At 40.7% G+C, this 26,279-nt stretch overlaps 1 protein-coding gene across 5 annotated transcripts in view; it reads right to left on the bottom strand.

Annotated features, from left to right (window-relative positions):
• Nucleotides 1–9,892: 9,892 nt before the first annotated feature.
• Nucleotides 9,893–26,279, bottom strand: part of maco1b (macoilin 1b) — a 91,100-nt gene continuing 74,713 nt past the window's right edge. For all 5 annotated transcript variants that reach the window (XM_048557847.1, XM_048557846.1, XM_048557848.1 and 2 more), the window contains 5 exons: nucleotides 22,259–22,417; nucleotides 20,878–21,060; nucleotides 20,010–20,130; nucleotides 18,964–19,138; nucleotides 9,893–15,111 (listed from right to left, as the gene is read on the bottom strand). In XM_048557847.1, coding sequence (XP_048413804.1) covers nucleotides 14,909–15,111; nucleotides 18,964–19,138; nucleotides 20,010–20,130; nucleotides 20,878–21,060; nucleotides 22,259–22,417 — 841 coding nt within the window. In that variant the 3' untranslated portion in view covers nucleotides 9,893–14,908. The remainder of the gene's footprint in view (nucleotides 15,112–18,963; nucleotides 19,139–20,009; nucleotides 20,131–20,877; nucleotides 21,061–22,258; nucleotides 22,418–26,279) is intronic.

Raw genomic sequence — 26,279 nt, 5'->3', positions numbered from 1 at the left:
TGTTGGAAATACTGAGCAGGTGTGGAAACATCTTTGGAGACAAAACAAAGTTAACATTTCTAGTTAACAATTCTTTGCCACAACAGAAAAAGTTTAGAAATCTAATGGTGTTTGCTGGAAGAGCGGGTGCGGGCACGATGGCGGAATGGCCTCCTTCTGCACCAAACAAATGCAATTTTGTGACTCAAACTAGTCTCCACCTTGTAGACTGGCTTGCATTTTGTGTAGTGAATACACTATTTTAATTTGAAATGGGGTATAAAACAGCAACAGAAATAGGGAATGATCAGACAGGTAACAGACAAGGGTGGAAGACAGAAATGATTCAATGACAAACAAGATGATGGTGCAAGGGAAAAGGAGCTGGTGATAAGTGAAAGTACAAAAAAGAGCGGAGGTGATATGAATAGGAAGAGCAGAATCTTCAACAGCTGCTGTCAGAAACAAACTGAGGGTCATGTTTTATATTGAAGACTCAACAGAGTCCAGAAGACTCGGGTGCCTAATCGAAAGAAGTCCATTCCTCAAGCTTGCATTGAGTTTCATTGTCGTTGGTACCTCACATTGACCCAGATGCTCAGATTGGGAATAAGGTGAAGAGTTAAAATGACAGATGAGCAACAGCTTTGGGTCATTCACATTAAGTGGAAATCTCCCACTAAGCAGTCGCTCAACCTGGATTGGATAAGTGCACAAGGGAATGTGGAAAATGCAGGAGATCACATGAGGCAATGATGTTTGCTGGAAGAGCGGGTGCAGGCATGGTGGGGGAATGGCCTCCTTCTGCACCAAACAAATGCAATTTTGTGACTCAAACTGGTCTCCACCTTGTAGACGGGCTTGCATTTTGTGTGGTGAATACACTATTTTAATTTGAAAGCAGCCTTGGAGAGGAAACATTTGCCAGAATGGTTCCAGAAATGAGAGATTTTAGTAAAGTTAGATTGGAGAAAACTGGGACTACTCTTCTTGGAGTAGAGGATATTAAGTGGGGGACTATGATAAATATGTATATGACTGTAACAGACTTATTGTCTCATAATCTGATGGTACAAGGATCGGGGATATAGATTTAGGATGTTGGGCAAGTGAGGATGTGAAGAAGAGATAATGGGAACTGCAGATGCTGGAGAATCCAAGATAAGTAAGTGTGCGGCTGGATGAACACAGCAGGCCAAGCAGCATCTCAGGAGCACAAAAGCTGACGTTTCGGGCCTAGACCTTTTATCAGAAAAACGGGAGGGGGAGCAGGTTCTGAAATAAATAGAGACAGAGGGGGAGGTGGATCGAAGACGGATAGAGGAGTAGATAGGTAGAGAGGAGACAGACAAGTTAAAGAGGCGGGGATGGAGCCAGTAGAGGTGAGTGTAGGTGGGGAGGTTGGGGGGAGGGGGATAGGTCAGTCCGGAGAGGACAGACAGGTCAAGGGGGCGGAATGAGATTAGTAGGTAGGAAATGGGGGTGCGGTTTGAGACGGGAGGAGGGGATAGGTGAGAGGAAGAACCCCTACTGGATCCATCCCAGCCTCTTTAACTTGTCTGTCTTCTCTCCACCTATCTTCTCCTCTATCCATCTTTGATCCGCCTCCCCCCTCTCCCTATTTATTTAAGAACCGTCTCCCCCTCCCCTTTTTCTGATGAATGGTCTAGGCCCAAAACGTCAGCTTTTGTGCTCCTAAGATGCTGCTTGGCCTGCTGTGTTCATCCAGCTCCACACATTGTTATCTTTGATGATGTGAAGAAATGTTTTTTAAAAAATGGGAATGATGATTACCTGAACGTTGCATTCTGAGAGTAGCGTTAGCAGAAATTATTAATGAATTTATTAAATAAGTTGGATAGGTATAGACAGAAATAGGTTTGCAAAGGATACAGCGGGGCAATGGAGTTTACTGGATTGTTCTTCAGAACCAGCATTACTTAATGAACTGAAGATTCACCTGTGCCCATGTAATAAACTGCTGTTTTGTCTGAAAATAATGTTTGGTGTATTGGGTGGTGGGAAGGCAAAAGGTGAAAGTGCAAATGTTGAATTTCTTGTGCTGCCACAGCAAGGTGCTACAGGAAGGTGAGTGGTTTATTAAGTGTGTCAGAAGGGAACAGGCCTTTGCAATGCTGCGGGAGCAAAGTGGAGGAGATTAATTGTTTAATGATGGCATATCTGTGGATACAATTGAACTGTGAGGCTTGTGGGGTGGAAAGGGAGAACCAAGGAAACCCAATCATAAATCCTGAAAAGGACGGGGAGGTGGGAGCAAATTTGCAAGAGACAGAATAGATAGAGCTAAGGACCTTGTCAACTGAGAGGTAAGGGAATTTTCAGTCAAGGATAAAGGAAAACATATTGGAAATGCTTAATTGGGAGGTGGCATTATCAGAACAGGTAACAGAAGCAAATATTGGGAGAAATAGCCTCAACAGAAAGCAGGGCGGAAAAAAGTCTGGTCAAGGAAGCAGTTGGAGTCATCAGACTTTATAATGAATATGGGTCAATAGCTTATCCCAAGAAATGGATCCTGAAGAGTTGAGGAATGAGGAACAAGTCAGAAAATGACATTTCAAGGCAAAGGAAAAGGTGGAAATGGGAAGGAAGTTTGACATTTGAAAGAAAAAATTCCCTTCTCTCCAAAGAGTAGCAGTTAATGGTACACTTGTAATACTAACTGTAGACATTCTTCTCGTCATGAGCAAAGATAACAATCCTGAGGAGGTACAGTACCAATGATTGATGGAATAATGAGTGCATAAATAAAACTTAACAACTGTGTGCAATTATATATCATTCTTGTCCCAATCACGTTACAGCATTTTTTGGCACAATGGTGAAACAAATTCCTAGTAGATTCTTGAGAGAATAAAAACAGAAGTGAAATAGTGATCTCAAATTTCACTTCAATAATGCTGTTAATAATTTGGCTAAATTAGGCATTCTTGCAGTAGATATAAATAAAATATACTGGCCTAATAGGTCCTATTTGTAATACACTGAGAATTATGGGTTTGAGTAATGCTAGGGCCAAGAAACATAGCTAAGAATAAAGACTGAGGAGGCAGAATGGAGGAGATTACTTGTTTAATGATGGCATCTCTGAGGATACAGTTGAACTCCGAGGTTGGTGGGGTGGAAGGTGAGGACAAAGGAAACCCAATCATAAATCCTGGAAAGGATGGGGATGTGGGATTGGGGCCTGGGTAGTGGGACGAGGTGGGAGCAAATTTGCAGAAGATGGAATAGGTACAGCAAAAAGTGAAATAACGTTGGGAAAAAAAAACTTGCACTCATTCAGCAACTGATCACACTTCAGATCTTAAAATGTTTGCATTTGGTTAAATTACTATACTAACATGCTTATGGAGCCAAATTGCAGATATATACAATTCAAATATTAGTTTTTTTTAGTTTACCAATGGTGCTTTCTTGGGAGGAATGTCCAGGATGTAGGTTCATTCTGAAAAGTACCAAGCAATCTTCCAAGATCGCTGTAACAACTATTGCAACAACTTATTCAAAGGATACAGCTCCCAAGAAGCTTTGAACAGAAGGTTTCTACTTTCAGATTTGAAGGCAACCATATGTTCGATCAAGTCAACTTAAGGACGACATTGACCAAACCAGCACAAAACCCTGTCATGGCCACCTCTGCAATTCATGTCAGATCAACAACATGAACACCACCCACCACCTACATAAAACAGATATTTATGTGACTCAACCAATGTTGTCTCTTGCCTATGCTACAGGCAAGGATGCCCTGAAACACAGTATTTTGGTGAAACCATGCAGATGCTATGACAACCGATGAATGGACACGGTGCAGCAATCACCAGACAGAAATGTTCCCTTCCAGTCAGGAACAGTTCAGCAATCAAGGGCATTCAGCCTTCCATCTTCAGGTAAGCATGCTCCAAGGTGGACTTTTGAGATACACAACAACACAGAATCACCAAGCAGAGGCTGTTGGCCAAGTTTCCTACCCACAAAGATGACCTCAACCATGATCTTGGGTTCATGTCACGTTACAGGGGCCTCCACTATACTGTTCTATATCTGTAAAATCTTCCTTACTGTCCTGGTTTGACAGCATCAACTTGATCAATTGTTATAATCGCTCTCCCTTAATTAGTTTATAGTTTTGAATTTGGTATGCAATTCCATCATTTAGCTTGTCTCCAACACCACCTTATTTTTAATTTTTGCAATTATCTCTCTATCTAACTTAAACAGATTATAGGTTATCCCCTTGCTTGTTATTGAGCTGTTGACACTTTAGGTCACCTGCAGAGACTTCTCACCTGACATTCCACTCACATCCATTACATGGTCTTTTGATCTCTCTACCTATACATCCTGAGTCTGTGTTAATGGGAACTGCAGATGCTGGAGAATCCAGGATAATAAAGTGTGAAGCTGGATGAACACAGCAGGCCAAGCAGCATCTCAGGAGCACAAAAGCTGATGTTTCGGGCCTAGACCCTTCATCAGAGAGGGGGATGGGGTGAGGGTTCTGGAATAAATAGGGAGAGAGGGGGAGTCGAAACCAGTCCAACCTGTCTCTGCCTCCCTAACCGGTTCTTCCTCTCACCCATCCCTTCCTCCCACCCCAAGCCGCACCCCCAGCTACCTACTAACCTCATCCCACCTCCTTGACCTGTCCGTCTTCCCTGGACTGACCTATCCCCTCCCTACCTCCCCACCTACACTCTCTCCACCTATCTTCTTTACTCTCCATCTTCGGTCCACCTCCCCCTCTCTCCCTATTTATTCCAGTTCCCTCCCCCCATCCCCTTCTCTGATGAAGGGTCTAGGCCTGAAACGTCAGCTTTTGTGCTCCTGAGATGCTGCTTGGCCTGCTGTGTTCATCCAGCCTCACATTTTATTATCTTAGTTAGGGTAGTTAGGCTGGTTTTGGGATGCAGTGGGTGGAGGGGAAGAGCTGGGCTGGTTGTGTGGTGCAGTGGGGGGAGGGGACAAACTGGGCTGGTTTTGGGATGCGGTGGGGGAAGGGGAGATTTTGAAGCTTGTGAAGTCCACATTGATACCATTGGGCTGCAGGGTTCCCAAGCGGAATATGAGTTGCTGTTCCTGCAACCTTCGGTTGGCATCATTGTGGCACTGCAGGAGGCCCATGATGGACATGTCAGCTAAAGAATGGGAGGGGGAGTGGAAATGGTTTGCGACTGGGAGGTGCAGTTGTTTATTGCGAACCGAGCGGAGGTGTTCTGCAAAGCGGTCCCCAAGCCTCCGCTTGGTTTCCCCAATGTAGAGGAAGCCACACCGGGTGCAATGGATACAGTATACCACATTGGCAGATGTGCAGGTGAACCTCTGCTTAATATGGAAAGTCATCTTGGGGCCTGGGATAGGGGTGAGGGAGGAGGTGTGGGTGCAAGTGTAGCATTTCCTGCGGTTGCAGGGGAAGGTGCCGGGTGTGGTGGGGTTGGAGGGCAGTGTGGAGCGAACAAGGCAGTCACGGAGAGCGTGGTCTCTCCGGAAAGCAGACAAGGGTGGGGATGGAAAAATGTCTTGGGTGGTGGGGTCAGATTGTAAATGGCAGAAGTGTTGGAGGATGATGCGTTGTATCCGGATGTTGGTGGGGTGGTGTGTGAGAATGAGGGGGATCCTCTTGGGGCGGTTGTGGCGGGGGTGGGGTGTGAGGGATGTGTTGCGGGAAATGCGGGAGACGCGGTCAAGGGCGTTCTCGATCACTGTGCGGGGAAAGTTGCGGTCCTTGAAGAACTTGGACATCTGGGATGTGCGGGAGTGGAATGCCTCATCGTGGGAGCAGATGTGGTGGAGGCAGAGGATTTGGGAATAGGGGATGGAATTTTTGCAGGAGGGTGGGTGGGAGGAGGTGTATTCTAGGTAGCTGTGGGAGTCGGTGGGCTTGAAATGGACATCAGTTACAAGCTGGTTGCCTAAGATGGAGACTGAGAGGTCCAGGAAGGTGAGTCACGAGCTGGAGATGGCCCAGGTGAACTGAAGGTTGTGGTGGAAGGTGTTGGTGAAGTGGATGAACTGTTCGAGCTCCTCTTGGGAGCAACGAGGCGGTGCCGATACAGTCATCAATGTAACGGAGGAAGAGGTAGGGTTTGGGGGCCTGTGTAGGTGCGGAAGAGGGACTGTTCCTCATAACCTACAGAGAGGCAGGCATAGCCGGGGCCCATGCGGGTGCCCATGGCCACCCCCTTTGTCTGTAGGATGTGGGAGGAATCGAAAGAGAAGTTGTTGAGAGTAAGGACGAGTTCGGCTAGGCGGATGAGGGTGTCGGTGGAGGGGGACTGGTCGGGCCTGCGGGACAGGAAGAAGCGGAGGGCCTTGAGGCCATCTGCATGCGGAATACAGGCGTATACGGACTGGATGTCCATGGTGAAAATGAGGTGTTGGGGGCCAGGGAATTAGAAGTTCTGGAGGAGGTGGAGGGCATGGGTGGTGTCACGGACGTAGGTAGGGCATTCCTGGACCAAAGGGGAGAAAATGGAGTCCTGATAGGTGGAGATGAGTTCGGTGGGGCAGGAACAGGTTGAGACAATAGGTCGACCAGAGCAGGCAGGTTTGTGGATTTTGGGAAGGAGATAGAAACGGGCCGTGCGGGGTTGGGGAGTAATAAGGTTGGAGGCTGTGGGTGGGAGGTCCCCTGAGGTGATGAGATCATGAATGGTGTTGGAGATGATGGTTTGGTGCTCGGGGGTGGGGTCATGATCAAGGGGGAGGTAGGAGGTGGTGTCGGAGAGTTGGCATTTGGCCTTAGCGATGTAGAGGTCAGTGCGCCATAGTACCACTGCGCCACCCTTGTCTGCGGCTTTGATGTTGAGGTTGGGGTTGGAGCGGAGGGCTGCCCGTTCTGCAGGGGAGAGGTTGGAGTGGGTGAGAGGGGTGAGAGGTTAAGGCGGTTAATGTCTCGACGGCAGTTGGAGATGAAGAGGTCGAGGGAGGGTAGGAGGTCTGGGGGTGGTGTCCAGGAGGAGGACTTGTGTTGGAAGCGGGTGAAGGGGTCAGTGGAGGGAGGGTTAGGTTCCCGGGTGAAGAAGTAAGCGTGGAGGCGAAGGCGGTGGAAAAACTGCTCTATGTCCAACCGTGACTGGTATTCGTTGATGTGTGGTTGTAAGGGGACAAAGGTGAGCCCCTAGCTTAGGACTGACCGTTCGTCCTCAGTCAGTGGGAGGTCTGGGGGGATGGTGAAGATGCGGCAGGGCTCAGTGTGGCTGCCTCCTCTGGGGTTGCTGGCTGTGGAGGTTGTGGGCGGAGCAATGAGGTTGTCGGCCGTGGGCGGGGTTTTGTCGAGTCTGTGTGCTCTGCTGTCTCACTGCACCTGACGGGGCTGTGATCCAAAAGCCTGCATGATTTCAAATAAACTTGTTAGACTATAACTTAGTATCATGTGACTTCTCACTGTGAAAACCCCAGTCCAACACCAGCATCTCCACAACTTGTTCCTTCACTGGCAAGGAGTCAAAATCTTGGAACTCACTTTGTAACAGTACAATGGGTATCCCTAGACCCCAAGGTTTTCAGTAATTCAAGGAGTTCTGCAGTGCAATCACGAATGAGCAATTAATACAGGCCTGACTAGCAACAACCTATTTCTATAAATGAATAAGTAAAAACTATCTTCCACAAATTTGTGGAAGAGTTCCAAACATCTACCACCCTTTATGTATCGGAATGCTCCTAATATCTCTCATGAGCAATCTGGCCCTAATTTTCAGACAATACTCCCTACTTCTAGAATCCCCCAACCAGTGGAAATAGGTTATCTTTATCTATACTGTCTTCTACTGTTAATATCTTGAAAACTTTGATCAATCACACTTTAACCTTCTAAATTCTTTTTAAAAAGCATAATTTATATAATCTCTCCTCATAACCGAACCCCGAAAGTCCAGGTATCATTCTTGAAAACCTATGCTGCACTCCCTCCATGGTGAATATATCATCCCTAAAGTGTGGTGTCGAGATCTGCTCAGTGCTCCAAGCTGGGTCTAACCAGGGTTTTGTATAACTACAACATAACTTCTGCATCCTCATACCCAAGTCCTTCAAAGGCCAGCATTTCATTACCTTCATTATTTTCAACACGTGACATTTTAAAGTTCATGCACCAAAATCCCAACTCTCTCTATATAACTTCACTACATAGAAAGTATCATGAATTATCCATTTTGGAATGAAAAGCATAACCTCACACTTGTGTATACTGAACTCCCATCTGCTACAGTTTTGGTGATTAATTTGGTCTATCGGCATCTCCTTGCAACTTAATGCTGTTTTCTACACGGTACACAATGCCCCTAACTTTGAGTCATATATCCAAGTTTGCTGATGACAGTCTAGGCCATATACAATTTGGATGAGGCAAATAATTGAGGGCCTAATACAAATCCTTGCAGAACACCCACTGGTAACATTCTGCCAATTAGAGCACCTATTCATTATCCCTGCTGCCATCCATCACTCAACTATTTGCCCAGCCATATCAATAATTTGCCCTCACTGTGGTGATCATCTACCTTAGTTAAGAATTTCTTACGTGGGACCATATCAAATGCCTTCAGGAAGTTCATATAAACAAGGTCCATGGACATTTCCCTGTCCACGACCTTAGCCACCTCTTCAAACAATTGGATGAAGTTTGTCTGGTATTATATATTCATTCATTCATTCATTGATCAGATAAGGGCATTGCTGGCTGAGCCAGCATTTATTACTCACCCTAATTGTCCAGAAGGCAATTAAGTCAGTCACATGACTTTTCATTAGTCTATCTTGGTTATCCTTGATTTAACTGAAATTTTTCAACATGTACAATCATCCCATCCTTGATTAGACTCCCAACACTTTCCCCACCAGATGTTAGGCTAACTGGTCTGTAATTCCCTGGTTTGTTTTTAAAAAAGATGGGTAAACAAGGGATAATGCAATTTTCCAATCCAGAGGGACAACATCTGAATCTAGGAAACTGAAAATTTATCGTTCAGACATCTACAATATGGTTTCTTTCAAAAGGAAGCAATCGGTCTTGGGAATTATTCACTCAATTCCATTAATTTCCTAATTACCACTGTTCTATTTACATTTTAGTATTTTATCCAATCCCTGCTCCCAATCCCAAATTACCACGGGCTTGCAGGAAGCTATCTTCCTTTTCACAACCATTTCACAGCACTTATTCAAATTTTGCCCACTTTCAGTCCCTAGTGGGCCAACATTGCAACTAATCACCAGATTTCCCACCTGACAAGAAATTTCTTATTGATTTTGACGATACGGGTAAGTTTTCTTTCATAATTCCTTCTATTTAACTCTTAGAAGCTGCTTTGTGCCCCTTTACTGGTCTTTGCATCTTGCCTATTCAGTAGGGTCTGTATTGTTTATTTTTGAATTTTTCTAAGCCCCTTTTGTTTTATGCTGTTTATCATCACTTTAGCTGTCCATGTGTGTGTTTTTCTGTGAAACAGAAATTTTCCTTCTCAGAGGTAGGAATCTAAATGAGTACAGCAACATTAGTGCTGTATCAAAATTCCAATGGTTTAAAAGCTTTAGTAATATTTGTCAATATTTAGCAATACTTAATTCAAAAGTTTAAAATATCCAGTCAGATATATTGTACCCATGTTACACAGTAAACCCTCTCCCATGTTTTACATGGAAAACCTGTGCATTTTAACATGGAGTGATTTCTCCTCTTAGTGCCTGTCAAGTGTTATATTCTGAGATACATCAATTTATCTCCAATTTTCCAGGTACGCATTTATAACTGGCTATTAAAAATTTAAAGAAAAATAAGGAATGTGTACAAGAAAAATGTTGAGTCAATAAACGTAAGTGAAATGCAAATGATAAGCTTGAATGTACTCAAGATGCAATTTTTTAATGAACAAAACACAGCATAATCTATCTGCAAGAAAAACGTTTATTCCTTGTAAACCCCACAGAAAGAGAATGCAGCCAAGACCAGTTATATAAAGAAAAGTGCCAAAGTGGCAACAAGGGGAATCGGAGGTGTTATTAATTTCAACACAAAAAAGTCAGTGACAATACTCCATGTTCTGCACAATGCTCAAATAATCCATGAGACAATTTTTTGCAACAATTTTATGATGACAATTACAGAAGGTGATTCAAAAATCCAAAATGACAGCCAAAACCATACAGATTTGGCAGAAGCCAATATCCTGTAAAAAAAATGAAGTAAACTTTGCAATTTTTGTTGGTTGCAACAGAGTTATGTCTTTAAGAACCTGATTCAGCATTTAAACAGGGTCTTTATTTTGAACAGAGGGACTACATCTGTCAAACACAAAAACTTTAGAAAAATAAAACTGGGAATAGCTAATCCACATAGGATCTACTGCAAGCACACAAAGTGTTCGTATTGCAGCCCAGGACTCAAATATTGAATCTTGAGAGCAAATGAGTGAGAAGTTTGGATCACAATATTCACTGCATACTTTTGAAGACTTTAGAATATTTTAAAATGCTGCAAAGTTGCTACTAAATTACCATGTGTATAAAAGGCAACATCTGCAAAGATGGACAAAATCCCCAAGGTTATAAAGGTAGCTCTTGACCAGAGGACACAAATTTATTTTGGACGTGTTACAATTTTACTTGAACCACAATTATAGGTGTAGGTGTGGCTAATATTGTTTCAGGTCTTTTTCAACTAGACTGGGATAGTACCACAATATAATCAAAACTCTAAATATTGCAGAATAAAATCTTAAAACAAATGCTTTTGTCAATGTAAATGTATTTCATTGTAACTTATCAAGCCAATCATTTTATGTAGGCAGCTGAACAGTTATTTCCAATATACGTACTTGTGAATTTGAAATTTCAAGACAGTTTGACAGATTAAAATGTCAGGCATGATGGAGTGGTCTTCTCTGTAGCACTAAATGTATGTTTACAGGGAGAGATGTTTAGAAGACATGGACTAATGAAGGTCACAGTATTGTATTGTTTCAATAAGTATGTATCAGAATTTGAATCAAGATTAGAGCTTTTCTGACCATAGATATTCCAACATACTACTAGCCCTGAATTATTATATTCCTGTCAATTACTATATAGCTAACTAACAGCAACGTTGCAATTCAGTGTGCAAACCTCTCCACATTTTTATTCTGGTGCAGAATGCATCGGTTTTAGACATTCGCAAACACAAGCAAAAATTCCACTGGTAGAATTTTTAAAAAAAACTATCGTTTGGATTGCCCACCACCCCCGCTCCCCCCAAAAAGAGTGTGATTTGGAGGAAAAAGTAAGTTCAAATATTATACATTTTGTATCATTATAGCATTCAAAACATTCAGTCAGGAAGAAACCATGAAATTTGGAAATAATCAGCTCAATTTCTGCTTCTTACACAAGTTTGAGAGAAAAAAATATGCATTTCTGGAAGCAATTTCAGATTGTATCCATTTTTAAGATAATAAATGTCCTCCATGTAATTACAAACTAAAGTGCGTAAAGTTTTTTAACAAAAGTTCTGATGCGTTACACATAGGCTTTAAACAAAATTTTAACAAGAGGTTGAGATCTACCAAAGTCTCACTTGTTTTCAAAATTAGTTTCATCAAATTGCATCCTGGATGGCACATGGACTGGGGAAAAACAGCTGAGAGTTTGTCATGCCCTTCTGGAAGCATATTTTGTTGGACAGCCAAAGGGATTAAGAGTCAACCATACTCCATTCTGGTGCACAAAAATAAAAGGCTTTATATCAGCAGACTGGGCAAAATGCAAGATGCATTAGTGAACAGTTTCACATTGCCCAAACCCTTGATCTTAAACATACAACTAGCCAAAATGAATTGCTCACTTTAAGCACCTTTATCATACGATCAATTGGCTGTAACCATTTCAAAACTTAAAAAAGAAATTGTGCACTTCGGTAATGCGTTTCTCCAAACACTTTTTAAAAATTTTTCTTGGCACAACAAGATTGGATTATAATTTTGAGCTAATAGGATGCATTTAAACAAGATCAGATTATGTCCTAACACGGCAAAAAAATACTAAAACAAAGCATTCACTGGCAAATCTACAACCTGTACTATATCCTTTGCACAAAGTCAGGTTCCCCTTTCCTTATTGCACTCAGAACAATCACATTCTAGTATACTGTTAAGGTAATGACAATGTAATTGCTTCATGGAAAATAAAAAAAGTTACTGTTTTGCTCTTGAAGACTTGTACTATGTGTCTGTACTGGGTCTGGATATATGCACTAGAAGTGTACTTTCCAGATAAAATTTATATTTCAAGTAATCTGTAATCCAAGTTCTACAGGGTATAACAAATATCCAACAAAAAACAGACCATTCTGAAAGTGAAGACTAATCTTTAAACAAAGATTTAAATAATGCCTGTCATTAACCATAATAAAGAATGATCACTTATACAATTCATTTTGAGTGGATCAAGTACAGTCCAATTTGCAGTCAAAGGTAATGAATTTGAATAGAATGAAAATGTGTTCAATTAAAAACACTGTTCAACAGAAGTGAAAACGAAAAGTATTCAACCCTGTTGCTGACCTGTGCAAAAAACAAAAACAAGTCATGTAATACTTCTTGTTTAAAATTAGGCAACACTGACAAGCATACAAAAAATCTGTGTCAATAACGCAAAGTCATATAAAGCATAACACTTATTCATGTGTATCAAGTTGTCTTCTCTAGAGATATACTTAAAGGTCTGATTTGAACCGTGAATATTGCAAAGGATGAATGCATTACTGAAGATGTGGTTTCCTCTGGATACAAATTTCAAAGGCACTGTAATCATTACTTTTTGTTTTGAAAGAGTTCCCAAGTGTTTTTACTCAATCACAAGACTTTGTTAAAAGTTGTCATCCATTAAAGCCTAAAACATTGCTTCAAGCTTCGTTTGGTCTAAAGGTATAGGGAAGTTTGGCCTTGGAAGGTAATACATGAAGCTTTCCAGAATACTTGAAAAAATGTTCAATAAATCTGAACATTGTGGTTAATTGAGAATTATCACAGTAGAGTTTTCACTGTAGAACAGAAGTACCCAGATTTTCAAAATAAGCAACTTTAAAAAGTAAATTGGTAGTCATTTAACTAATCAGTTACTCTCACACTTAGACCTTAATGATCTGTCCATGTAAGAATGAAATGGCACGTCAAATTATTGGTTTCTTCCACTATAAATATTACTTCAACAGCTAGGTAACAAACTGCCATTTCTTTATGCCTTTAACTACTTAACTCTCAAGGTTTAATGCAGGTTTAATAAATCACAGTACACCTGGCATACCACAGTATTGTATCTTGGAACCCAAAACACAGTTAGTTGTGTGAAATTATCTAATAACCATTCAAGTTACCCAGCTAAATGATGAAATAAATTTACCTCGATAAAATGGTATTTATAAAGTTAGATAGATTCTTGATTGACAAGGGGATCAAAGGATGCAAAGAGTAAGTAGGGAAGTGGGAGTGAGATTGCAATCAGATCAGCCGTGATCGTATTAAATGGCAGAAATGGCTCAAGGGTCTAAATAGCCTATTCCTGTTACTAATTTGTATGTCCATGTGTGTGTATGCATGCACCATTTTACCCAAGTCCTTTTGGAAACTAACAGTAGTCAACTACGCAGCATAACAGAGATGACATTATGCCAGCTCAAACACCCAAACCATTCAATTCACTTTTCACCTTTAGCCATTTCAAGTAACAGTTACTTCTACTTGACTATTGAACATCTCATCATAATTTGTCCTGGAATAGTGACAAATATTTCCTACAATAACTATTAATTTATCTCAATAGCATACTGATTGGCAAGTCATCAACTACAAGTTTAATCCCACAGAATAGCGTGCATTTGGATAGTTAAGAATTGAAGGAGAAGACAGGAAGCCATTAAGTATAAGTACTGCAGATGTGGGAGTCATTAAAGGAGTAATGATGTTCCTCAGAACTTTATTAGGACAGGCTTTCACTTCTCTCTCTTGGTATGTTTAGCTGCCATTTTGGATATCCTCGAACTGAGGATAGAAACAGCAAGTTAGAATACAACTAGTCCCAAATCACCAACTAAATTAGTCAACAAAGGGGATTTAGTTTTCTATTTCCATGTCTAACTGGTACTGTACATATTCAAAACACACAAACTGAGAGCACACCTTCCCAGTTACAATTTCTTGACATGGATAACTTGAAACTAAAACACTGCTCAATTTCAGGCACATAGTGACAAAGTCACTGTTTAAAAAGTACATGTTTTTTAATACTACTTTACAGCACCAGTTTGGCTTGGAGCTAGAAATGTAGGTTGGTTCTGAAGGTTGCAGGGACTGAGGCAAGTACAGTAAAATAGTTAAATTCACTGACTGATACACATGAACTTGTTAAGCAAATTTATTCAATGCTCTGAACTCCTACACTTGTGGTAGAACAGGCAGCATTGTATTTGAAGATTAAATGGGCCAACAGTGAAAGAGCTAGTCAGCAACAATGATTCAAAAATCAATCTAAAATTTATTGCCATGTTTCCAACCCTGACATTTTGCATGAATGTGGGTTCACAGATCTGATTTTTTAAAAAAAAAATCTCCAAGAGGAAACCAAATGAAAAATAAAAGGCGGAAAGAACCAAGGAAAAGTCACAATGCATTGACCAGACTTTCCAAAAACAAAACTGCAAAGTTCTGGGAGGTTTTCTAAAAATTTACAGGAAAGGAGAAGCCATCGGGCAGTTCTAGTCGACACCATGATGTCATTTTTTGTATTTTTGTTTTTTTGACTACAACTAGTACGTACAGTCACACGTTACATTGTCATCTTGACTGCAGAACACTCTTGCATGATGTCACCACATCAATAAAGTCTGGGAAAGGATGGGGGAGAAGGAAGGGCAGGAGAAAGAGGCGCACAGTCACTTCTTCATTGGCTGATAAACTGAGGCATTAGGATCAAGTCCTGAAGGGCTAGTCTCCACAAATTTGGAGGAATAATGTGGTGTCACAGGGCTCAGAGTGCTGGTTGCTCCTGTATATGCAATGCTGGGCATTACAGCCATGACCTCAGCGATTTTCTGTTTCAACTCCTTAATCTCCTGATCCTTCTGAATGATTTGCCCTGCAAAAGAAAACATATACAATTAAGATCAGAAAATGTTCAGAGTTCCAAAGAATTAAAGTTTATGCACAATAATTTATCAATTCCTTTCATTCCAGTTAAAAGTCTGTTTCAGAATTTAAGTAGAAACAACTACATTATTTTGAAATAAATATAGGTGTATTTGTCATTTTTAGATTAAACAAAAGCATATCCCATTTATTTGTAGAATAAGGGGCAGTTGTGGCATCACTGGCTACAGAAATCTGGATGCAAATAATTATCTTTAGTCACTCTTCAGACCAGCACTCACTCTTATTCTAAAATGTTCCATTTTGTTGAACAGAACATGAAGCAGCGAGCAGATACAGTACATCTCTAGTAACAGCACAGAAGATGGTAATAGTCATGGAATAATTTGAGTGAAATTTCTGGGCTTTGATGGAGAAATTTCCATTGTAAGATTACTAAATGGACAACTGTAAGTAAACTATTTGTTGTAAATATTTGATGTATTTATGTGATGGGGGCGGGAGTAGAATAAAATGCAGAGCCAGCTTTCAGGGACAAAACAAAAAATCAGGTAAAAGGAATGAGTGTCCATGCACTAATTAAATAACATGACAAAGTTTAAAGTCTGTCAGAAAGTGTTCAAGTAAACGCTCAAGTGCATGTAAAAAAACAACTTGTAACCTAATTGCCTCCATATTCAATGGATTATTGTCCACTACTCCCATCACCTCAAACATGATGGCAGCACCAAATACCAAATTTTAAAACACATCCTCCTGTCTCCCACATTACCATCTTATATGAAGACAGATGTGCTTTTACCTCCTCTCTTCTAATTGTTTCAGAACCTCAAACAATCCGATTGATTGTCGTGTGTACCTAAGTAGACACTTAAGTACGTAAAGCTTTGGTTGTGAGCAGTACAGGCAGATCATAGTAAGTAAAGGATGTAAAGTCATAAAGACGGACAGAGGCATACAGATTACATTGCGCAGGGCATGTGCTTGAACAAGATCAGTGTTATTTGATGCTACAGAGTCCATTCATCAGTCTGATAACAACTGGAAAGAGGCAGTTCCTAAACTTGCTCATGCATGCGTTCAACCTTCTGTATCTTCTGCCTGACAGAAGAGGCTGTCGGATGCAATGGGTCTTTGATGATGTGGCAGCAAGTCATGTAAATGGAGTCCATAGATGAAAGGCTGGCTTCTGTGGTGGTCTGGGCTGCGCATACAACTTTCTGTAGTTTATTACGGTCCTGGGCAGAGCAGTTGCCATACCAGGCCGCTATGCATCTGGACGGTATGCTTTCCGTGGGATCTTATGGACATGCCAAATTTCCTGAGCAGTCTGGAGGAAGAAAAGGTGTTGTTCTGCCTCCTTGACTGTCACATCTATGTGGGAAGTCCAAGACAGGTTGTCAGTTATTGTCATGCTGAGAAACACGATACTCTTCACCCTCTCAATCTCAGTTCCATAAGACATAGGAGTGGAAGCAAGGCCATTCGGCCCATCGCATCCACTCCGCCATTTAATCATAGCTGATGGGCATTTCAACGCCACTTCCCTACACTCTCCCTGGAGCCCTTGATTCCTTGTGAGATCAAGAATTTAATCGATCTCTGCCTTGAAGGCATTTAATGTCCCAGCCTCCACTGCGCTCCATGGCAATGAATTCCACAGGCCCACAACTCCGGCTGAAGAAATGTCTCCTCATTTCCATTCTAAATTGACCCCGTCTAATTCTAAGGCTGTGCCCACAAGTCCTAGTCTCCCCACTTAACAGAAACAACTTCCCAGCGTCCACCCTTTCTAAGCCATACATTATCTTGTAAGTTTCTATTAGATCTCCCCTCAACCTTCTAAACTCTAATGAGTACAATCCCAGGATCCTTAGCCGTTCATCGTACGTTAAACACACCATTCCAGGGGTCATCCGTGTGAACCTCTGCTGGACACGCTCCAGTGCCAGTAAGTCCTTCCTGAGGTGTGGGGCCCAAAATTGGACACAGTATTCTAAATGGGGCCTAACTAGAGCTTTATAAAGCCTCAGAAGCACATCGCTGCTTTTACGTTCCAACCCTCCCGAGATAAACGACAACATTACATTCGCTTTCTTAATCACGGACTCTACCTGCAAGTTAACCTTGAGAGAATCCTGGACCAACACTCCCAGATCCCTTTATACTTCTGCTTTATGAATTTTCTCACCGTTTAGAAAATAGTCCATGCCTGTATTCTTTTTTCCAAAGTGCAAAACCTTGCATTTGCTCATCAGTTCCGTTGATGTTTTCGGGCATATTCTCTTCCTTTCTTTCTGACAGAAATGATCAGTTCTCTAGTTTTGCTATTCACAATGCAGTGTGTAAAATTTAAAAGCACAAGTAAACTTGTTGCTTCCATTGATCCCCTACAATTTGCCTACTAATTTCTCTAGTTCTGCTAACGTTTAAAAACAGACTGTTTCCATTGCACATCACCAAGCCCTCTAACAGTGGTGAATCAAACTACAGAAGGGAGATAGGTATTTGTCCCATTATAGCAGAGTCGTCAGCGAACTTGTAGATGGCATTCGTTTGGAATTTAGCAGCGCAGTTGTGGGTGTTCAGGGAATAGAGTAGGGGGCTCCAGTGTTAAGAGTTAGTGTGGAAGAGGTGCAGTTAACCAAGTTCACTGATTGCAGCCTGTGGGTCAGAAAGGTAAGGATCCAGTTGCAGAGGGTGGAGCCAAGACCCGGATAATGGATAACAGAGTGTGGGGTTGGATGAACACAGCAGGCCAAGCAGCATCTTAGGACCCTGAAGGGTCTAGGCCTGAAACGTCAGCTTTTGTGCTCCTAAGATGCTGCTTGGCCTGCTGTGTTCATCCAACCCCACACTTGGTTATCTTGGATTCTCCAGCATCTGCAGTTCCCATCATCTCGGACCAGGATCACAGAGTTCTGTGATCAGTCTGGAGGAGGTAATGGTGTTGAAGGCGGAGCTGTAGTCAACAAGCAGGAGTCTGACATAAAAGTGTCTTTGACGTCCAGACATTCCAAGGATGAGTGCTGGGCCAGGGATGTGTCATCTTCTGTGGGCCTGATAAGTCAGTAGGCAAATTGTAGGGGATCAAGTGAAGCAACAAGTTTACTTGTGCTTTTAAACTTCACACACTGCACTGTGAATAGCAAATACACTCTCCTCTGCTTTGGGAAGACCAAGGCAGATTCAGTGATTGCTTTGTGGAACACTCCACCTAGTCTACAAATATGACCTGAATTTCAGGTAGCCTGTCATTTTAATTCTCCATTCCACATCAAACATTATCCTCAACTTCCTACACACTTACAATAAAATTCAAAGTAAGTAGGATGAATCATCTTCAGCCACGCATATGACAGCCTTCTGGATTGCACAGATCAATTACTTCAGATAATAACCCATGACCCCATTTTTTTCAGATAGTATGTAAATGATTCTACACCACCTTCTGCCTTACATCATCTCCCTTTCGTCATTTCATTTCTCCTGCTTTCCACACCGAAGCAGGTCTCTTTTGCTCTTTTCCTGCTCATCTGTGTTTGCTTAAAAGCAGTTGCATCCCTAATTGTTTTTCATTTCTGATGCAAACTCACTGGCCTGAAACATTCGTTGTTTTTCTCTGCACAGACATTGCCTGATCTGTTCAGTCAGCATTTTGTGTTTTTAACAGCGTGAACATACACGTTCTTAAGTGCCTTTCTAGTCAGCCTTCTAAGTTCGACTCATTAAGCAAGCATGCTAAACTGCCAGGATGCTGGGTCCACTTTGAAAAATATATGCAAACTTTGGTTAGTAATACCTAGAATGAAGCCATGCAGCTTTCTGACTGGTTTCTTACCTTGTGCAATTTCCAGCTGCCGTTTAGCATCCCCTAGTGCAGAGAAGAGATCTAGCTTGATCCGGGTCTCAGCACTCAGGCTATTTTCTAAGTGCTGTGTTTTATCTTGCATGGCTGAAAGTGCGGACATCAGTACCTCTGTATCTTTTTCATTCTCTTTATATTTACGCAATTCCTTCAGAAGATTAAAAAAAAAAGAGTACAACTGCTAAGGGCATGATGTAAACCATACTTCAAACCCAATAAATGCAAAATATGGATGGTAAACTAAGACAGATGCTGAAAACTGTAGAGAAAGTCAGCAAGTCAGGCAACATCTGCGGAAAGAGAAACAGAGTTTCTGAAATGGTTCTGAAGAAGTGCTATTGTACTCAAAATGTTAACTTGGTTTCTTTCACTCTGCAGCTTCTGCCAGACCCACGGAGGTCTCTCCAACAATTTTGGAATTTGTTTCAAATCCAATAAGCTTAACACTAGCTCTACATTAATTTTTCCACTTAGGCATACTGCATATAACACTTCCCTCTTTCTCTGAAAGGGGCAACAAATTTACTAGTTATATGAAGCTATTCAGACATATTAGCTGTGTTCTGATAGTTTGATCATGTGATTAAATTTTACAACTTTAGTCAGCGAATTTCAGCAGATTTATCAGGGATTTTGTTTTGGCACAAAGCAGAATTTTCGGAATTCCAGCATTTACAAGAACAAAAAAAGTGTTGGAAATAGTTAGCAACAACATCAAGAATCAGAACTGATCTCTCAGATCAAAGACCTTTGATATACAGCTACCTCTGTTTCTCTGTCCATAGACACTGCTGTATATTTCCAGCATTCTTGTTATTAAGTTTTTTTTGGCAGGGGTTGAGGAAGATATGAATGAGGAAGTTAATATTATTCTAGCCCATCTGCCACTGTGTTACAGCCACTTTTAAAACCTTAAAGATGGTACTGCAATTTAGACATATAAATATACACCTTAATTGTCTTTAGATCATGATTAGCTATCACATGTTGCACAGAATATTACATAAGCATTAGTTTACCTGCACTTTCATCTCTAATTCGCGAATCTGGTCTTCTTTGACTTTCATGTCAATTGTTAATTTCTTGCACTCTGTTTCCAGGTCTCGAATACGACTTCTTAGAGTTTCTGTACATTCCCCTCTTAAAAAAACAAAAGGGTGTTAAATTCTTCATTTTTCTGCATACATGTATGCAAGCCTTTCTGGCTGTTAGGCAGCAAAGGGAGTTAATACCTTGGATCTGGGAGATTATGCCCCAGAACTTGATCAATGGAGCTTGGATCTAATAAAATTATATTAGAATTTTAGTACTGGAAAAAAGTTTTGATTCCTGCATCATCAGGTTAGATGGGAGGGAGAAAATGGAATGCTTACAAGATGTTTAAAGTGTTTTGCTGGTGTTAAGACAGTGCTCATTTATCATTGTGAGTTAACAAAATACCAAGCTACTCAGATTTTCGATACGCCAAAGGTTAAATGCAGATTAAAGGGTTTCTTCCTATTTGATGGTCCTTGTCACATCCTGGGATAATGACTACCAAGGGTAATTTTGCAAACCTGCCAGCCAGAGAGCACACAAGTAAAGATCTGAATCAAAGTAGTTCTTGCCTAATAGCATTCAGATTGAGAATGAGATTAAGGCATTCCTATAGCATGAATCAACGACTATGAAGCATGCAAACGTTGAATTATTGCACTCCACTGAGTGATTCCTGACTTCTCCTCAATGCCCATTAAGGTCAGAGTGCTGCTTCATGAGCAAGAATATAATTGTAGAGCAGTGGGTTTAAGATTGATGCTTGTTAATGATGTTATCAGGTATAAATGAAGATTTTGTATCTTTAGTTTGCAGTAAGTGATAGGTCTTATGCAAACTTTGCTGTCTGACCTTGTAGCTGCAGCAAGTGCCACAGCACGGGCTGCAGTTGCCTCCTCCAGTTTCTTCCTTTTCTTCTCATCCACCAACTGTTTTTCAAGGTAGGTCTTTGCCTCTTGCTCAGCTTTGAGTTTCTTCTCTAACTGGCTTATAGTTTGTTTGTCCTTCTGTTTGGCTTGCACAGCAGTATGTAACCTGGAAAGAAATTAAATTTACAAATGAAGAATTTGAACGATAGCCAAACTAAGAATCAGTAAACAAACATGAAAAGACAACAGTTCCAATCAAAGTTTGCTTAGATTTTTCACTGAAAAGGGAATCACCCTACCAGTAAAACAATCATACATTTTATTAAAAAAACATCAATGGAGTTTATTATTTCAGCATCTGGAATAATGTTACAAATGTGTCCTTAAAAACAATTTTCACAATTTATGCAAACAGGTCATTATTGTCACCACTCTGGAAATTTAACAGAAATTCGAAACAATATCTGCCAAAAATTAACCAAGCGTAATCCAATTCAAAGATTTAATCTTCTGTAAATGTATCTCCATTTTCAATTATGAAGTGGTCTTCGAGAACCAGAGAGCATAATCTCGCAGCCAGGGATTATCTGTTTAAGACAGATGAGGAGAATTGTCTCTCTCAGTTGGTAATGAATCTATGGAATTCTTTAGTACAGAGGGATGTTGAGACTGTGTCATTAAGTATATTCAAGGCTGGGATAGAAAGACTTCTAATCAGTAGGAGAATCAAGGGTCATGGGGATAAGGCAGGAAAGTGGAGTGGAGGATTATCATACCAGCCATGATCTCATTAAATGATTGAGTGGACTAACGGGCCAAATGGCCTACTTCTGTTCCTAAATTATACAATCTAACACGCGAATTGGGAGTAGTAGTCTATTTGGCCCTTTCAGGTCCTTTCGGTCATTCAACAAGATCTCAGCTAATCTCTTTGCATTCCAAATTCCACATTCGCACCTACCCCCCCAACCACCTTTGAATCCCTTACCTAAATTAAAAGCAAAGTACTGCAGATGTTGGAGATCTTAAAATGTAAACAAAAAAATGCTAGACAAAATCAACAGGTCTGGCAGCATCTGTAGAGAGAGAACAGAGTTAACATTCTGAAACTGAAGACTTCTCAGGAGTTCCTTGCCTAACAAAAATGTAACTTTGCCTTAAAAACATTCAACGTCCCAGCCTCCACTGATGTCCAAAGCAGAGAGTTCCAAAGTCAAACAACACTCAGAAGAAAGGTTTGCCTCATTGGCCCTAAAAGAGCAAACACATTAAAAGTGGTCCCTAGTTTGGGCTCAAGAGGACATATCCATTTTAAATATTTTAAACATATGCATAAAAATTTCACAAAATATTAAATATCTTACTTGTTCTGTAGCAGTTCATTCTCCTGTCGGAGTTGTCCTACTTCTGAACGGATACTACGTTCTGTGCTGGTCAGTGAGTTGATCTGACTGCGCAGCTCCTGTTCACACTGTCTGCTTGACTGCAAGTCTGCCTTCAGCTTCTTGATGTCCTGTTCCAGCCTTAAGAAAGCAAAATCATCAGTACAAAATAACTAATGTTGCTCACAGGATAGAGGGGGGGGGGGGCATTTAAGTTGAACAAGCTTCCATACGGAGGGCTAATTCTGTTCATTTGAGTTAAAGAAATGGCAGTAACAACCTTTGAGAGAACAGTTGGCTCAGTTCTGATCACAGCTTGTGTACATTTTGGAACTCTGCTCCTGCTCTGTAGGAAGTTACACCGGTTGTGTACATGTACAATACTCTAAGCCATGAAACAAAAATAGAATAGGTCCATGAATCCTTTACAAGTCATTTTGTAGCATCTGTTTATACAGATTTCAGAAATTAACAACTGGCAAAATGGAAAGCATTGGTTGAGATTTTGTCTTGGTTGGTATCAGTCTTTGAATCCAATTGACCATATAATTAGCAAGGAATGCTTAGAAATCCTGGGAGTAAAAAAAAATTATGTATATTCACAACTCAAATATTAAAAATATGCAGCAATTCCAGTACACACTACAGCAACTACAAAACACTGATCAGATATTAAAAGAGTCCGAAGAAATTTAACAGATTTTAGTTAGGAGCATAAAGACTTCTGAAATGTTTATCCTCATAACAAATGAGAGGATGTGTCACTTTTATTATCAGAGGTTGTGTATTTTGGATTATATGTAATATGTAATCATCTGTCCATGAGCAGCACAAAACTGCCAATGGCTACCAATTGATTAGCATTAAACTAATCAAAAACATGCTCTCAACATTTTGGCCAAATTTTGTATGCCTGTCTTCAAATATAATTGACACAATAAATGCAAGGCATATACGGTAAGTAACAAAAACAGACTTTGCTGGAAAAGCTCAGCAGGTCTGGCAGCATCTGTGGAGGAAAAAAAAATCAGAGTTAATGTTTTGGGTCTGGTGACCCTTTCTCAGAACTCTTTTCGTCACAGATGCTGCCAGACCTGCTGAGCTTTTCCAGCAGCTTTTGTTTTTGTCCTGATTTACAGCATTTGCGATTCTCAGTTTTTATACATGGTAAGGACTTGCGTATTAACTATTCCTGAGGATTTCTTTTGAACAATTCAATTTTCTGGGATTTTCAGTTGAGCTTTAAATAATTTTTTTTTGCTCTTTTATTATAGAAAGTAAATTAGACCATCTATTGTTTCCTTTCAAATCATATCCTTTTATTTTTTAAGGAAAGATGATTCTTTAGTCTTCCATATGGCAAAATATAATTCCAGTCTGACAACACTCAAAAGCTGTGCTTGAAATCAACTGCTCAAATCTGTTTCCTAAAACTTTTAATGTATTCATAACCAAATATTAGAGGTGACAAGGCATTTTGCTGGTTCAACATGCCATCCATTTATTCAGAAAATGGAATTTTCACGGCTTCAAAAGGAACATTCAGAATTCAAATTTTTTTTAATACAAATTCATTGCCACCAACAATTCATTTCAATCACTGCAAATATACTACATGTTAATGTCGTTCCATTTCTTGCTTGTTTTGTATTTGGGCATAACTCAGCTCTTAACTGATATTACAAACAATGCCAATTTAAAAGATTTGGCAACCCACTGTTTTGATTGGTTTTTCTTAAGCTTTTAATTTGAAAGCTGAATTTCTGCTGCTTTAAAATAGCATCAGACACCAAGGTGAACAAGAGGCCATTATGTTCAACCAGCCTCCGAGACAACTATTCAAGCAGTTTTGAGGCCTGCCTGATTTTTTGCTTCTCCTAGACTCATAATCAGGCGGGCAAAGAGTAATCTCTTAAAATAAAGACTGCACACGTGATATAAAATGTGTTGTTGTTTCTGCTCTTTTTAGATCCACTGCAAGATAAAGTCTCGACTCACGCATTTGCCAAAACAAAACCAAAAATGTTGCAACATCAAAAGTAGGATTATTTGGAGCACATTTCAAGTATTCCTTTTTAAAACCACTAAACCTATTAACACCAGGTCAGGTGCGTTTTTTTTTGCCCCAGCAGATAACTGCAAAAAATTCAGCTACTGGGCTGAAGAGTAACTTGAAGGGTTGGAACTCATTTCAATCACTGCTTTTTCCACTTCAACACAAAATGATAATACCAATAGGAGAGTGAAGAGATAACTGGACAGACAGACCTCAAAGTAGCTCTACACTGCAAATTAATGCATGAGGAGCAATTGATTTCTCTGGTATGTTCGGCAGCCTCTCTCAAAATTACACAATGCTTATTGAAACGTAGCAAAATATTAGGAGTTTGTTGTGATACAGCCCCAACAACCAGAAAACACATCATCTGCTTAAATAGTAGCAAAACCTGCAGCTGCATTTAAGGACTTTCTTGTCAGCAATATTCTTATCAAATGTAAATTATCTTCAACACAAGGAAAGCTTTCGGAACGTGTAATTAAGTAAAGGCGTGTGCCTTGCCAACACCAAGATGGCTAGAAAAACAGCTACCACTAGCATGTGCACAGATGGTACCGGTGGTGATGTCAGAAAAGTGGAGCACTTCAGAAATGCTTTGGCAACACTGGAGGCAGCAGCTTTCTTCGCATTTTCTTTACAGCATTTAACCAGTATGAAGTAATAGGGCCTTAGCAGATTTGGCCTATTTGAACAGATTTCTTCCATGGATTGGAGTTATTCCTCTCACTTCCAAATGAATAACCCTCCACTCTGTCAGGCTTTGATGTGATGCAGATATCTCCACAGAAACTGTTTAATGTCAGTAAGGCTCATCCTCCATACAACGTACAGGTAGAACTCCAAAGGTTCAGAGAGCTTTCAGTGAAACTTGTCTGCCTGGTTTTACAATGGGTGAAGACGGATTGACAACAAATTTTTACAATCTGCCCAAGAATAGGCACTCAAGTTTGATTTCAACTTGCAGTGTGATTAAATGGACAGCACCACAGCTGTTCCTGGCAAGTGCCATGATGTGGTACTGCAATACTGTATTTGTACAGAGCAATGAAAATAAGTGCAGCCTTAAACAAATTGCCATGAACCGATGATTGCACCTTGTGCTTCATAACTTTGTCAAATTCTATTTCATATGCCAGCCTGTCTTACAGAGTCATAGAGATAAACAGCACAGAAGCAAACCCTTTGGTCCAACTCGTTCATGTTGACTAGATATCCTGTACAAATCAATTCCGTTTGCCAGCATTTGGCCTTATACCTCTAATGCTTTCCAAATCACATATCTATCCAGAGGCCTTTTAAATGTTGTAATCGTACCGACATCCACCACTTCCTCTGGCAGCTCATTCCATACATGCACCACTGTCTGTGTGAAAAAGTTGCCCCTTAGATCTCTTAAGCAATCCTTCCCATCCCATCTTAAACCTATGCCCTCTAGTTTTCGACTCCCCTACCTCGGGGATAAAAAAAACTTTGCTTATTTACTCTATACATGCCCCTCATGATTTTATAAACCTCTAAGAGATCAGCCCTCAACGCTCCAGGAAAAATAAAGGCATCTGAAAATGGGAAACAACATAGGTCTTTTCCAACACACAGGTGCCACAGCGGTTAGCACTGCTGCCGCTCAGCGCCAGTAACCTAGGTTTGACTCCAGCCTCAGGCAACTGTCTGTGTGGAGTTCACATATTCTCCTTGTGTCTACGTGCATTTCCTCCCACTTTTCAAGGATATGCAGGTTAGGAGGGTTTTTTTTTAAATTGTCCCATACCATCCAGGGACATGCAGGCTGGTGGGTTAGCCATGGTAAAGCTTCAATGGATTGGATGCTCTTTGGAGAGTCAGTGGAGACTCAATGGACTGAATGACCTCTTTCTGTATTGTACCGATTCTACAAATACCTACACAAGATAGAAAAACTGTAGAATGGTCATTGTTCCAACAGAC

The sequence above is a fragment of the Stegostoma tigrinum genome, chromosome 24, assembly GCF_030684315.1.
Source record: "Stegostoma tigrinum isolate sSteTig4 chromosome 24, sSteTig4.hap1, whole genome shotgun sequence".
Classification (NCBI taxonomy): domain Eukaryota; kingdom Metazoa; phylum Chordata; class Chondrichthyes; order Orectolobiformes; family Stegostomatidae; genus Stegostoma; species Stegostoma tigrinum.
The sequence above is the reverse complement of the archived record's forward strand: the minus strand, read 5'-3'. Positions and strand labels throughout refer to the sequence as shown.